Genomic DNA, 16294 nt, shown 5'->3' with positions numbered 1-16294 from the left:
AGCTGTGATATCTTCAACAACTCCTTTCACATCTTTGAGCCTCTCTTTAATTGTCTAAAGTAGGGATAATACACTCGCCTTCACTTAATATGAGACTTTAATAAGATAATGTATGTGAAAATTTTTAACTATAAAATGTTGGTTATCTCTGACCATCAACTTTCTTAGATGCAGTTTCTATTTTCTGTCTTCATTTCCTCATAACTATTTTATTTCATTCTGTTTGTCTCCTGTTTCCCCTCGTTTCCTCTAAATCCCTGTTTATCATTTATTTTCTATTCTGTATCTTCAACCTATTTTTCCATCAGCTTTTCCTTTTACGATGTTTGACTCTGAACTCCTAAATAGCAAAAACTTCCTTTCATCCCTCTCCAAGTCTCATATTCTTCCTGATCATCCACATTTACTCTCTCAACTTTTACAGTGTCTATTGGTACATCATATTCCCTGCATCACACTAATCCATTGAAACTGCCATCTTTAAGATCACTCGTGACCAAGCTGCCACCCTGACAGGACTTTCTTTTTGTTGTTATAACTTCAGGTCTCTCTGCAGCATTTTCTGATTCAAAACTCCTGTGGCTCCTGGGACTCCATTCTATTCCTGTTTTTTTTTTTTTACTTCTCTAGTCAGTTCTTCCCAATCTCCCCTCCTTTCTTACCTCACCTTTTCATTCATTAGAATTACTCTCCATGAACAAGTTCATCCATACTCATCATCTAACTTGCCTCTACTATATGTTACTATCAGACAAATTTCATCTTCTGCTCTAACCCCATGCTGGAGCCATAGAACTTCCTGGCTCACTGCTACCTGTCTATTTCACCTGCATGTCCTACAGGCATCTTGTAAAATTCAGCATGGCCAATCCCCTCAACCAGAATTACTCTCCGTCTCCCACTTTGGCTAATGCCACACGGCTTTCTCCCCAAATCATATACCTGATAGTTAACATGGAATATGTCCAATTAGTTCTTTAATTTCATAATGTCTTTCTAATCTCTTCCCTTTCTTTATACCTGTGCCACCCTGTTAGTTGAATCCTTTATTGTTACCTCATTGAAACCATTGTAGAATATCCTAATTTTTCTCCAATCTTAGCTCTCTACTATTGTTTCTCACTACAGCCAAAGTACTTTTTCTAAAGTATAAATCTCTTCATCTTATTCTCCTATTAAAAACCTTTTACAAGTTTCTTACATACAAGGCCTTTTATCATCTGACACCTGTTCATCTTGATAGTTTCATCCCTCTCCCTTTCTCCTCCATCACACACTCTGCCCCAGCCATGCCAAACTAATTCATCTCCATCACATACATTGTCTTTTGCTTCCATGCCTTTGCCTGTTCTCTTCCTTCTGTCAGAAGAATACCATTGCATAATGTAAAGTAGGATGTACATTCAAAGGCTATATTACATATGTGTTTGTATTAGTCAAGGTTCTCCAGAGAAGCAAAACCAAAATGATATATTAAGAGATTTATTTTAAGGAATTGGCTTATGCAGTTGAGGGGGCTGGCAAGTCCAAAATATGTAGGAGAGACCATAAGGCAGAACACTCAGGCAGGAATTGATGTTTCAGGCTTCAGTCCAAAATATGGAGGGCAGGCTGATAAGCAGTATTTGAGGCAGATTCCTTCTTCAGGAAACCTCACTTTTTGCTCATAAAGCCTTCAACTGCTTGGATGAGGCCTACCCATATTTTTTAGGGCAATAATCTCCTTTACTTAAAATTAATTTATTGTAGATGTTCAGCACATCTACAAAATACTTTCATAGCAATGCCTGGGTCACTGTTTGATTAAATAACTGGGTATTATATCCTAGCCAAGTTGACACAGAAGACTATGACTAACTATCAGTCTTGTTTAAAAAACAATTATACTGTCACAAAGTTGATGAGGGAAAAAAAAGGAAAAATTTTTAAAATAATAATAATTAAACTAACACCCATGTAATTACTACCTAGCTTAATAGAAAATTACCAGTATCTTAAAAGTTCTATATATGCCCCTCCGTAATCATGTCCCTCTCCTGTGCTCCTCCAAGTTTAACACTTGCCCAGAATTTTATATTTATCATATTTTTCTTATTGTTTTACCACATATTTATTTATCCCTAAACAACATAGTGTTTAATTTTGCATATTTCTCCTATCCTGTATATATGGAATCTCCTGTATGTATTCTTATATGATTTGCTTTTTTCACTCATTTTGTTTATAAGTTTCATTCTTATTGATATTTGCAAAAGTAGTTATCTTATTGTCCTTACTGAATAGTATTCCTTTGTATGATTATGCCATAGTTTATCCATTCTCCTTTCTGGGAAAATAGGTGATATTTTCAGTATTTTGTTATTATAAACAGAATTACAAGCATCTTATGATGCACATGTGCAAAAGTTTGTCTGTGAGATACAAACTAGGAATAGAATCAACAAGTTGTACAGTGTACACATTTTCAGTTTTGCCTGCTAATGCTAAATTGTTTTCCGAAATGCTAACAATTTATACCCCTATAGGCAGTGTATGGGAGTACCCTCTTAGTTCTCATGTTTGCCAACACTTGGGATTGTTAAACTTTCTAATTTGGTGGATATAAAATTACCATTATGTTTCTGATTTGCATTTCTTTAATTACTGTCAAGTTTGAGCATTCTTTGGTATGCTTATTGATGAGTTGTGTTCTTCTATTAAAGTCTATTTAGGTTTTTTGCCTATTTTTCATTTAGGCTGTCTTTTTAACCGTTATTTTTTAGAAGTTCATTATGTATCTGGAATATACCAATACTTGGTCAATTTTATGTTTTATGAATATCTGTTTCCAATTTATATGTCTTTTCATATCTTTGGCATCTTCGAACACTGATTCTTAATTTTTTAATAGTCAGATTTATTGATCATTTCTAAAAGACATTATTTCCTATACTTCTGAAATTTTTTTAATTGACTTTATATAATAAAATCATTAATTTTACTAGAATTGGTTTTTATGTATGATGTGAGCTAGCATTCCAATTACATTTTTTTTCCTATATGGACAATCTGTTATTTCAGTATTATTTATTGAACAGTTCATCCTTTTTGCACTGATTGGCAATGCTGCCTCTGTCATATATGAAGTTCCAATGTATGTACGTGCCTGTTATTGGGGAACATTCTTTCTCACTGGTTTGTCAATTATTATAAAAGCGATATGCTGTCTTCATTACATTTGTCTTGTTTAAAAGTCCAGAATTCCAGTAGGACAAGTCCAGCATCTTGTCCTTTTTTAGAAATGTTTTGACTGTTCATGACCCTTACCTTCCTCATGTAAAGTTTAGTATTATATTGACAGGTTCCAAGAAGGATCTTATTTAGATTCTGATTGAAATTGAATTGACTCTGTAAATTAATTTGGGGAGTCTTCTCTATGATTGAGTCTTGCTATATAGAACATGCTATATCTTATATTTATTTAGATCTCCTTTCAACACGCTGGGACTACAGGCATGAGCCACCATCCCCAGCCTGGTTTTTTTGTTTTGTTTTGTTTTTCTTAATTCATTTTAAAGTTAGTTTTGAATAGGAATTTATCATTTTCATTAATCTCAAATATTGCACTTTTAGCTGTGTTGATTTTTCCTACTGCTTTTTTTCTATTTTACTTATATCTGTTTTCATCTTTATTTCCTTTTATTTTGTTTAGGTTTGTTTTTCTATTTTTCTAACTTCTTGAGGAGGAAGTTTAGGTTATTTTTAAACTTTTCTTCTTTTCTGATATATTAATTTAAGGATTTTGGTTTTTTGTTTGTTTTTTTTGAGACAGGGTCTCACTGTCACCCTTGCTGGAGTGCAGGGTGCTGTCTTGGCTCACTGCAACCTCTACCTCCCAGTGATCCCCCCACCTCAGCCTCCCGAGTAGCTGGGTCTACAGGAATGCACCACCATGCCCAGCTAATTTTTTGTATTTTTAGTAGAGACAGGGTTTTGCCATGCTGTCCAGGCTGGTCTCAAACTCCTGGGTTCAAGCGATCCACCCACCTTGGCCTCCCACAGTGCTGGGATTACAGGCTTGAACCACCATGCTCAGCTATGAATTTAAGGTTTTAAGTATTGTTTTAGCTGTATCCCTTGCATTTGCTATCTTTATTATCATTTAGTTCAAATTACACTTTTATTTCCAGTATTTCATTACTGACCCATGGGGTTTGTTTAATTGGGGGGCAATGGGAATTATCTAGTGATATTTTTGTTACTGATTTCTAACTTAACTACAGTCAGAAAGCAGTGTGATTTCAGTCCTTTGAAATTTGTTAAAGTTATCCTAATGACCCAGAATATGATCAGTGTGGCATTTGAAAAGAATATACATTCTGTCTTTATTAGGTATACTGTTTTATATATTTCAATAAAATAAGGTTAGTTAATTTTATGGTTCAATTCTATCTTCGTATCAGTTTTTTTGTGACCTGCTTGTTTCATCAGCTGTTGAAAGACATGTTAAAAGTTAAGACTGGCAGCCAGGCGTGGTGGCCCATGCCTGTAATCCCAGCACTTTGGGAGGCCGAGGCAGGCAGATCACCTGAGGTCAGGAGTTCACAACCAGTCTGACCAACATAGAGAAACCCCATCTCTACTAAAAATACAAAATTAGCATGGTGGTGCATGCCTGTAATTCCAGCTACTTGGGAGGCTGAGGCAGAAGAATCGTTTGAACCCAGGAGGAAAAAGTTGCAGTGAGCCATGATCGCGCCATTGCACTCCAGCCTGGGCAACAAGAGCGAACTCTGTCTCAAAAAACAAAAAAAGTTATAATTGGGAATTGTCTACTTCCCCTTTTAGTTCTTTTCAGTTTTGCTTTGTATGTTTCTTAGATGCCCTTTATCAGGTTGGGGAAGTTTCCTTCTATTCCTAGTTTTTGAATGTTTTTATAATGAAGGGATGTTAGATATTATCAAGTATTTTTTTCTGCATCAATTGAGATGACCATGAGGTTGTTTTTTCTTCTATTGATACAGTGTGTTACATTAATTTATCTCAGAGTACTAAACCAACCTTGCATTCCTGGGATAAATCCCACTTGGTTATGTTGTATAATTCCTTTTATATTAGCTGGATTAAGTTTGCTAGTATTTTGTTGAGGATCCTTGCTTCCAAGATAAATGCTAAATCTAAGTCTATAGGACAGAACAAATAAGAAGCAAGCCTGTTTCACCACAAATTGCCCTACCTCCATTAGGGTATAGTGGGACTGAATAAGAAGAATAATTTAAAGACTTTAAAAGGATCAGATTCCCAGATTCCCTTGCCAACCTTGAAAGGAGACTGGAGCTTTGCTCTGTAGACTTGAGATATCGGGCATAGCTGAAAACCATACTGAAAAGAGGGAAAATAAGTGACAGCTAGTTAATGATGGGACACCTCATTACCCTTCAAATTCTGGCTGTCAGGTTTATGCCTACAGGGGAAAACAGATCAACAGAAAGTTAGGTTGGTGCCAGATCTAACTTAAAGTGAAGTTTACCCATGCATAAAGAGATTCTAATCCACATTTTGGTGCGCCAGTCATTAGTAGACATCCCAAGATTACCCATCATTTCGAAAAGCCTAGAATACCAAAGATAGAGATGAAAATATAGAAGAAAGAAGGAGGGTACTGGAGGAAACAGACAATGCGAGGAGGATAAAGAAAAATACAAAAATTTCCCCTTAAAAACCAAAAAGCAAAAAACTAGCCAAACAAACAAATGCTATAACCTGTGAGACAAGAGAGTGGGGAAGCAGAGAATACATTCAAAAAAGGGTAATCTAGAATTTCCCACATGATGCATGATAAAAGTTTCATTCTCTCAGAATAATCCCCAAAGTCCTTATCATAATCTCAAGGCACTACAGGATCCAGCCCTCTCTTCTAGTACATCTAAGACTTCATCTTCTATCCTCTCTCCCTTGCTCACCCTGCACCAACTCTGGCCTCTTTCCTTAGGATATGGCAGGTCTTCTCCCACGTCACAGCCTTTGAGCAGCCTCTTCCTAGTGTCTGCAGCACTTATTCCTCCATCTCCTTCATGTTTTTACTTAAACATTAACATCTCCTTGAAGCCTACCCTGAACACTTCCATGAGAATTGTACCATTCTCTGCTTTGGACTTCCTAATACCCCTTATCTTACTCAATATTTTTTTTAAAACCCATATCACTTTCTAATATACTACATAACTTACCTGCTTTTTGTATATCTATCTCTCTTACTAGAACATAAGCTCCACGAGTAGGGAATATTGTCTGTTTTATTTGCTCTATCCCCCCTGTCTAAAAAGGTGCCTAGCCCATAGTAGGTAGACAATAAATATTTTTTTAGTGACCTCCATGCCCAAACATGGGCCAAGAATATTCAGAAGAGCCATTCATTTTCTGGTGTGGTTGCCAGATATCAGAGCAGCAGTTTAGATCTCTCTAACCTTTCTATCACTCACTCAGTTTCCCTGCAGGAATGGTGTTAACTTTTATACACCCAGCATATCCCTCATTATATTTTAGTAGCCATGGAGCTGTGCCTAGTCTCAGCTCTAGACATTAAAATAAGGGATCTTGCTTTTTGCAACCTGGAGAAAGCAAAGGGGCGTAGAACAGGACAGCTTTTACTGGGAAAATATGTGTGTGACCATAGTGTGTGTGTATGTTAAATATATAGATGTATATAAATTTTACTGTTAACATTAGAAGATGGTGGGTAAGCTAAGGGAGAATAGAAAACATTTAGAAAGAAGACTAGTGAAAATCAAAATAAATTATTGTTATATGATCGAGATTTTTTAAAGCTACTTCTGTACCTAGTCTAGCAATCTAATATGAATTCCTTTAACAAAGTGACTGCCAAAACTAAATTTTTAATTAACATATTAGCTTATGGGAATATTAAAAATTAAAGCATTAGATTAAACCATAGTATTTTACTATGTAAACTGTATTTCACTAAAGTAAATTTTTTTAATCAGGTTATTTTAAGTTCCATGATAAAAGAATGTGAACAAAAAGTTGAAAACAAGACCGTCCAAGAGCCTCAAGGGTAAGACATTAATTCTTTTTTTAAGGCTACATGTTAACCTTAATTTTTCTATCTAAATTTGCTATCAATCAGTATAATGTGTCATTTTGTGTTATGTTATAGTCATTCGTTTAGAAGACAAGAAAATGATTTAAGTCACTGGTTCTCAAATCCTCATCCATAAACCATCTCATCAGAATTATCTGGGGAATTTAAAATTCAGGTCTCCATCCCATGCCCTGTGCCTTCTCTCAATATTCTCAGTCAGCCTAGGGACATTCAAAAGCTTCCAACAAAATTCTGATATGTAGCTGGGTTGTTCACTCACTGGTCAAAATAATGTCTAGAAACTTGTGACAGGAGTTGTAAGATAAACAACATACTGCGTAAAGGATTATAAGCTTGGGAATGTTCTAGTCACATGCTTCTAATCAAACTAATTGGAATCCAAGGATTCAGTAAAATTAAAATATAAGCATAGGTGTGAAAGAGTATATATAACATTGGACTTTCAGGAGTGGGAGTTATTTACAAATGGACTGTACGTACTCTTACTGAGGTAACCTTGAGCATCTTAAGTAGACTCTGTTAGACATAAAAAGCTGAAAAGTATTTTCTTTAAGGCTAACTACCGGGAATAAGTGTTTCATCCTATGGGTCTAGAAACACACACACACACTCGCGCATGCGTTCCTCCCTGTTCCCCATGCGCAACACACATACGTCTTTGATGTGTTAGAACCCTTACTTTATAAAGACTCTTAGAATGGAAGCAGTCTTCTCCATATATAACCATTTTAGCTACGGAGGATTAAAACAATAGACACATTCACATCTTCTATATTATTGGTGGTTTTTTATAGAGGTTTTTTACAAGTTTTTCTAACAAACACAAAAATAAACTGAAAATATAATGAATTTCTATACATATTATAACTGTAACCCAGCTTCAGTTTCTTCCATACCCCACCTACTTCTCCCTCCCATTCTCTGATATGTGTCTTTTAAACATAAGTATTATTTTAAAAAACATAAACACAATATCATTATCACACCAACATAACAATAACAACTTAATATCATCAACTATCTGGCCTTTGTTCAAATTTCTCCTTGTTTTATAAATGTCAGTGATTTGTTGTTTGTCTTTCCTTACAGTTTGTTTCTTTGAGTCAGGATCCAAATGAGTTCTGTACATTGCAGTTGGTTGCTATGTTAAGTCTCCTTCAATCCATAGACAGAATGTTACCTTTCTATTCCTTTTTTCTCCATACAATTTACTTATTGAAGACACTGAGTCATTTGTCCTATAGAGTTTCCCACACTCTGAATTTTGCTGATTGCATTTCTCTTCTGTCTTTTAACATGTTCTTCTCTATTTCTTGTATATTTGATAGCTGGGTCTAGATCTAGAGACTTAATCAGATTCAGGGCAAGCTTCTGTTCTCCTCAGGTTTTTACACATATGATTCTGTCTGCCAGGAGTATTCTTACTCTGCCTGGCTAGTTCCTATTCATCCTTCAGGAAAGAGCTTAGATGTTGCCTCTTCAGGGAAGCCTTCCTTGGCCCCACCCTTCCTCTGAAGTCTATCATAGATCAAAAGCACAAGAGGAAAGCCTTTTACTTGAAGCACTAAAAGGAATTGCTTCTCAGATGGAAGGAAAAGCGAGAGTGAGTGCAGATAAAGATATCTGTATCCGTGAAGAGCGCTGCCTTTTGCTGTGGGGAATACAAAGATGATGCATACATGGATTTCACCTCCAAAGAGCCTGTGGTTAAAAGCAGTATTTTTCAACCTGCAGATCATGACGTTAGTACATTGCTTAATTAATTCAATTGGTTGTGATAGGTATTTCATCCCAAGAAATAGAATCAAATAGAGAGTACATCCCAAGTGGTAAGGGTGAGTCTTTCTTATGAAACATCAGTTACCTGTGTAAGTACTACAAGTCATCACATAAAATGTGGCACTTACTATGGATCTGTGTCAGAAAAGTTTGAAAAGCACTGATCTGCAGGCAGAAAATGTATGCATAACTATTTTGGTATCCTTCTCATATTCATTCAGCAGTAAGTAAATTCAGAGCGCTTACCATGGGCTGTTCACAAAGATGAGCTTCAGCAAGTCATAATCTCTTCCCTCGGGGTATTCACAGCTGACAGTGGGAAAAAGAAGCAGTTAAAAATAAAGATAAGCACTAAAACAATGCCTGCAAATGGTTCCACGGAAAAAGGAATACAGGATTCTTCAGATATGAATGACTGACTAGGGAGGAAAAAAGAAAGAGCAAAAGAGGATTACATGAGGAAAAATCAGCACTGTGCAAAATGGCCAAAGTTACAGAAAAGCCTGTTTGGGAACTGTAAGTAAAGCTAGAGCGCGGCCGGGCGCGGTGGCTCAAGCCTGTAATCCCAGCACTTTGGGAGGCCGAGACGGGTGGATCACGAGGTCAGGAGATCGAGACCATCCTGGCTAACACGGTGAAACCCCGTCTCTACTAAAAAAAATACAAAAAACTAGCCGGGTGAGTTGGCGGGCGCCTGTAATCCCAGTTACTCGGGAGGCTGAGGCAGGAGAATGGCGTAAACCCGGGAGGCGGAGCTTGCAGTGAGCTGAGATCCGGCCACTGCACTCCAGCCCGGGCAACAGCGCGAGACTCCGTCTCAAAAAAAAAAAAAAAAAAAAAAAAAAAAAGCTAGAGCGCTGAGTACATGTGGGAGAATGGTAGAGATAAGTATATGAAGGTAGGAGGCACCAAACAGTAAAGAATTCTGTGTGCCACACTGGGAGATTTGGACTTTGTGTTATAGGTCAGGTGGTGGCAAATTTTTTGTAGAGATAGTAAATACTATTTTAAACTTTGGAGACCATACAATCTCTCTCACAGCTACTGAGCTGGACTCTGCTATTGTAGCAGGAAAGCAGCCTTTGGCAATATGTAAATAAATGCGCATGGCTGGGTTTCAGTAAAACTTTATTTATAAAAACAGCAGGCTGGATTTGGCCTGCTACCTGTAGCCAACACTTAGGACCTTTGGTTATCAAGTCAGTGTCCATCAGAATCAACTGGAAATTGCTGAGTACCATCCCCAGAGTTTTTGATTCAGAAGATCTGAGTGGAGTCTGAGAATTTATATTGATAACAAGTTCCCAGGTGGAGCTAATGCTGCAGGTCTTGGAAGCACACCTTGAGAATCACTGCTTTAGGAACCAGCCTCTAGGGAACAGAGAAGTGGGTGGAACAGATTAGAAAGCTGTTATAGGAACCCATGATGAGATGAAGTGTGGCCTTGGATGGGAAGGTAACAATAAGTAATGCTTATGAACCAGATATCATTCTAAGCATTTTTCATATATTTGCTAATAATAGTCATACTAACCCTACAAAGTAGATACTTCTACTATTCTCATTTTACAGATGGCAGAGAGGTAGATAAGTTGCTCAGAGGCCACCTAGCTACTACGTGGAGGAACCAGAACCCAGGCATTGCTGTCCTTGAGACTGCAATTTTAACCACCATGTTATAATGCCAGTGTATGGCAGTGAATATGAGAAGATGGATTTGAGACCCATATTTCAGATGGGAACTCAGTTTAACTTGGCAGCTGATTAAGAGTGAAGGAGAACAGAATCAAAATATTCCTACAGTTCTGATCTGAACATTTAAACGGATGATGATAAAATATAACAAAATGGAACTATAGGAAGAACTATTCTGAAGAGGAATATTTAAAATCTGAGGCACAGGTAGAATGTTTTACAGGCAGTTCACTGAGATCTAAGAACCATTAGCAGCACATGGGTGGTAATTAAAGGCTTACGGTTGGAGCAGTGGTAGATAAATGATATCATTTGAAAAGGGGGCTCTGATGGGGAGAAGGTGAACAGTCATGGAATTAGAGACCAACATTTCAGATGCATATGGAAGAACTTAACTGAGAAATAGAAGGCAAACCAGAATGGTGTTAGAAATCAAGTGGAGATTTTATTTTTGTTTTTGTTTTGTGGGGGGGTTGTTTTGTTTTTTTGTTTTTTTCAAGATAGAGTCTCACTGTGTCTCCCAGGCTGGAGTGCAGTGGCACCATCTCGGCTCACTGCAACCTCCGCCTCCCAGGTTCAAGCAGTTCTCTTGCCTCAGCCCTCCGAGTAGCTGGGATTACAGGCATGCACCATCATGCCCGGCTAATTATTGTATTTTACTAGAGAGGGGGTTTCACCATGTTGGCCAGTCTGGTCTCAAACTCCTGACCTCAGGTGATCTACCCGTCTTGACCTCCCAAAGTGCTGGAATTACAGGTGTGAGCCGCCGAGCCTGGCCCAAGTGGAGATTTTAAAGAGAAGAAAAGAGAGAAATAATATAGGCCATAAATAGTTTTAAAGAAGATAGGGATATTAGTTGCAAAGAAAAGATCTGAGATTTGCTTGAAAACTTGCAGTGAAGATACACATTACAAGGCATCCCATTTCATTTTAATAACTCTTTTTTAAAATGTATGTTTTCCTGGATTAAAATCTCCCTTTCCAAAATTCCTATGCCCTCTAAAACAAGTCTTTATCATCTGGTAGGAGGGTGGGAGAGTGTTACAAACCCCTTTATAAAACTGATAAAAATTTACACTCTGTCTTGGGGTGGGGGCGGAATTGCTGTAATGCAATGATTTTTTTTTTTTTTTTTTAACTGAAAAGCTTTGTAATATAGACCTGGGCCTCCTACCTCAGATGGAAAGAATCAGAAGTACTGGATTAGGCCTAGGCATCTGCACTTTCAAAAGTTTTCCAGGTGACTGTGATGTGTATCAGTAGACCTATGTAGATATATACACCCCTGCAGGTATACATTTATATCCAATTTTTCACGTATGATATACGCAGATATCAGTTAAGTCACCTAAATCTTCTCCAGACCAAATATTCTTCATTCCTTTCATTTTTACCTCTTAAAGTTTCCAGACTCCTTAACATCATGGTTGGCCTCCTCTTAGAATATCATTAAAACTTGATATCTCAACTATGGTCTGACCATACATCCCCTTTTTCTAGATGTAAATGTAAATCATACTTATATTTTGACTTACACTGAGTTTTCTAAAGAAAGGAAGAGCACTGAAAAGCTAGAATGTTAAGGAAAGGCACCACAGGACTTCAGCTGGGCTTTGAAAGATGGGTAGGCAATGGATAGAAAGATTTGAGAGTGATTGAACAGTAGGCTGGACAAACCTGACTGCAGGGGGTCAAAGAGATAGTCAGTGACAGGGGTATGGAAAAACAAGAAATAGATTGCTACATTTCTTGAATGCGAAGCACATTCCATCTTGTAGGTGGTGTGTAAGCATTAAAGATTTTTGAGCTAAGATGTGATATCAAGAAGTGACTTATAGAAGTTAATCTGATTATTAAAGATAGAAGACTGTTGGAATTCACTGAGTTGTGAAGTATTAGCCATGGAAGTAAAAAGAAACAGTAGAGGAGACGCTTCAAAGAATAAGGTCACAGGACTTGTGTTTGGTTTGAAATAGAAGTAGAAAGAGCTACTAAATTCACTGTTAGAACAGAGGAGAATAGTAGAACCACTGGCAAAAGTGGGGGGGAATTAAAATGGGGAGTTATTTCTAAAGTTAGGGTGTGAACAAAAGCTTGAGATGTTGGCTTTATCTAGCCAATAATAGTAATGTGGGACTGACCGTCAGGAAGAGGGATGCAATTCAATTTGAAACTTTGAGAGTAAGTTTTATAATTGAAGAATCAAGAGCCAAATACCAAACCTTAGGGAAGATTACTTTGTGGGAAGAGAAGCAGCAGGAAAGAGAACCCATTGGTGTACTGTCAGAAGAGCAATGTGAAGAATATTTTCAAGGTGGGAGTTGTGGTTTGGTTTTTAACTTGAGTAATTCACAGTGCACACCCTTATAGACTACATAGACCCAGGTGCCCTCCGTGGCAGGACACACCTCATGCAGTAGATTCAACAGACATGTTGAGCACCTTCAGCTTGCCACATGTTGTCTTTGACATGTTCAAACACATTATCTTACTTAATCCTCAGAATTCTTTACAACAGAAATCACAAGCTGTGTTTTACAGATGAGGAAACTGAGTCAGAGAGATCTAAACCATCTTGGCCAAAGCCACAAGGCAATAAACTGGATTCCAAATCTATTACAGGACAGTTGTCAGATCATTGAAAAATTGTGCTTGATCATTATTCTGTTTCTGTTCAGTACTATGATAAATTAGCAATCTTTAGTGGTCATTTAGATTGTGTTTATTCCCTACACAGTAGGTTGGTGAAAAAGAAGAAATGGATTTGAAACTGTTGATTGAAATCAGTGCAACTGGCAATTCAGGACACCCCCCGAAAAAAGGAATATCCCCCCAAAAAGGAATATACCACAGGATTATCATCAGCACAGCACAAAACCTCATTGCAATTTAGTTTACTCATTTGTGAAAATACTGATAATATTTATCTTCCAGGATTGCTGTAAGAATTAAATGAAGTGATAAAGAATAACTACTAACAATTACATCATGCTATTATGTGCCTAGCACTATACTGAGCACTTTACAGTTGTATTAATATAATCATAATAACCCTAGGAGGCAGATACTAGAATCCTCCTCGTTTTACATATAAGATTAAATAATTTACCCAAGCTGGTAAACAGAGCCAAGATTCAGTCCAGTCCCAGACTTGTTCCTAACCACTACACGTACTGCTTCCTCTACTACAGATAACAAACATGAAAGCTGCTAACCTAGGATGGCGTATACAAACTACCCTCCATAAATATTAGTTTCCCTTTTGTGACGCCAATTCAGAGTGTGTTCGTTAATGATATGCTGCTAAAGAAATGAAAAATTGTTATTTTTTTATGTTGCTTTACATGAATTTTAAATTTTCTTTCCTAGCTCAATGTCAATTGCTGCAAGCTTAGTGAGTGAAGATACAAAGACCAAGTTTTTGAACAAAATGGGCCAGTTGACAACATCAGGTGCCATGTTGGCCAATGTGTTTCAGAGAAAGAAGTAGAAGCAGGAAGGAAGCCCCCAGTAAACACTAAGATGGACCTCAAGCCGACTGGTTCCTTGTACTTGAAGTACTTGCCTTTTTTATTTCCTTAGTTTTATGTTCTTGCATTATAATTTTATCCTAACCTCCAAAGATATTTGCACTGCTTTTAATTACTGCTGTATATTTGTTGATTTTGGAGTTACAACTGTGGTGATAGAAAATTGAGTTGATGGTCTGTACCAAGTCCCTTGTCTATGTTCTTGTCTTTCAGAATAATTTTTATATAAATATATATATAGTGAAGAAGTTTTTTTTAATTTTTGGATGGGATATTCGCAAATATCTGTATTATACACTAAGCTATTACAATGGTACTTAAAATAATGTAAATTTGAAGTCATTGTTATAAAATAATAAAGTGGAGATTACTTAAGTATTTAAATTATGAAAGAATAATGCAGACTTTTTATTGTTTCTTAACTGACTAGAAAGAGCCACCAGCATTACTCTGTGCCTTTTGGACATCAGTTTGTGTGTTCTGTAGGAATTGTGTGCATTCCATTCACACAGTATTTCTTTAGGATGCTGTGATGATTTGAATTACAAATCCTACAGTAAATAGCTAAAGATGAAACCTTCATTTCAGAACTCTCATGAATATTTTTTAAGTGCTATTTAAACCTCCCCAGCACTTAGATGCATATAATGGACTTACCTGAGGAAAGACAGCACATAGGCATGGGGAGAGGTAACCAAGGTGAATTTTACAAACTGGTGTGTAATAGATTTAAATGCTCAAAAATAAATGTAACTGAGAAGAGTTAATAATTGTGAGATTTTTCCCAAATTGAGATACAGAAGAAAATATAGTTTGAATCTGAAATTTAACACTTAATTTATGTAAAACATTTTATTTAAGATATTTTCTAATGATTTTAATTTTAGAGAGTACCTTTTCATTCTGTGTGTTACAGAGAAGTACTGAAAAGTTAAGGACACTTGGGGGCTACTTTTTTTCCCTCTAAAATAAAAAAAGACATTGGCTAAATTATAACTAGTTAGTTATCACCTTGTCCCTTAAAGTCAGTGACTTCCTGTGTTTGATGTATATTACATAGAGTCTTAAGTCGGTGTACAGTTCCACTGGAATTCGACAGTTGTCTATACAGTCACGCAACTTGAAGTAGAAAAGAGTGCTGGACATAAGAAGGGGGTGATTGGTTTGAGGGGTTAATGTGAGGCCTTTTTGAAAAATGAATATTTTGATAAAAAGAATTCTTGTTTTAGCACAGTTGATGCATATAGGTGATTCTCGTATTTGTTGTATAAACTGGTTTAATACATTTGGAACATAGTTGGATTACATTCATTTCCTGGGAAAGCTAGCTTACCATACATTCAAGTTTATAAAACAATTTGCCATAGGCAAAGCCATTTAAAAAGTTCATTCTGAAATTATTTCATTTACCTACAGTGAAATAATTGTGAACCAAGTAGTCTTTCTGAAAACTGTTGGGTTCTAGGCATTCCTGAGAAATTGAAAGTGGCTACCTTTCATGTCAAAAATGTTGATCTGTTATAAATAAAATGTTTTTGCATATGTTTTTGTTTTGGTTTGGGCTATGTGTTTTACTTTTGTTTTGAAACACTATACTTTCTATTAAGCAAAAAAATGAGAAAAGCCTATGTTCATGAAAATATACCAATATTTTATAAATATAATTTATATAAATTACCTATTTTGGTTTACTTTTACTAAAAAGGGACGATGTTGCTATAAAACTAATACATTTCAGAAGTAACTGGAAGAATAATGTTTAAACTCTGATTTGCTTCCAACTATAGTAGAATATGTGTATGTTTGTTATCAGGTGAATGGATAGAATGTATTTTTATTGTGAACGTTTTTATTAATTAGTGAATATATTTAAGTTCTAATGTTTTTTTAAAAGGCAACAGTAGGCAAGATTCACAGTGTATTTCAAGTGAAAGTCTCTTTTCTTAAATATTTTAATATCATTAAGATTTCACGTTGTGGTTTTTGTTTTCTGTTTGTTTGTTTTTAGTAAAATACGTATTGTCTTTACAGACAAGACAGACACTAATCCCTGAGACTGAGATTTGGACTGAGTCCAAAATAGGGCATAAAACTCCCATACTCATTCCTTTTAAACAGAAGTAAACTTATGGTACAAGTTTGTAAGTGTTCAACTTAATGAAAAACTAAGTTTGCAAAGTAATGAAAA

At 36.3% G+C, this 16294-nt stretch overlaps 1 protein-coding gene across 10 annotated transcripts in view; it reads left to right on the top strand.

Annotated features, from left to right (window-relative positions):
• RELCH (RAB11 binding and LisH domain, coiled-coil and HEAT repeat containing) overlaps positions 1-15648 on the top strand; it is a 120773-nt gene extending 105125 nt beyond the window's left edge. For all 10 annotated transcript variants that reach the window (XR_013408289.1, XR_013408288.1, XR_003724664.2 and 7 more), the window contains 2 exons: positions 6984-7054; positions 13946-15648. Coding sequence is in view for 7 of the 10 variants with exons in the window: in XM_015122143.3 (XP_014977629.1) it covers positions 6984-7054; positions 13946-14066 (192 nt within the window). In the remaining 3 variants the exon portion in view is untranslated. The remainder of the gene's footprint in view (positions 1-6983; positions 7055-13945) is intronic.
• The last annotated feature ends 646 nt before the right edge of the window (positions 15649-16294 follow it).

The sequence above is a fragment of the Macaca mulatta genome, chromosome 18, assembly GCF_049350105.2.
Source record: "Macaca mulatta isolate MMU2019108-1 chromosome 18, T2T-MMU8v2.0, whole genome shotgun sequence".
Classification (NCBI taxonomy): Eukaryota; Metazoa; Chordata; class Mammalia; order Primates; family Cercopithecidae; genus Macaca; species Macaca mulatta.
This window is presented reverse-complemented; position numbering and strand designations above follow the sequence as displayed.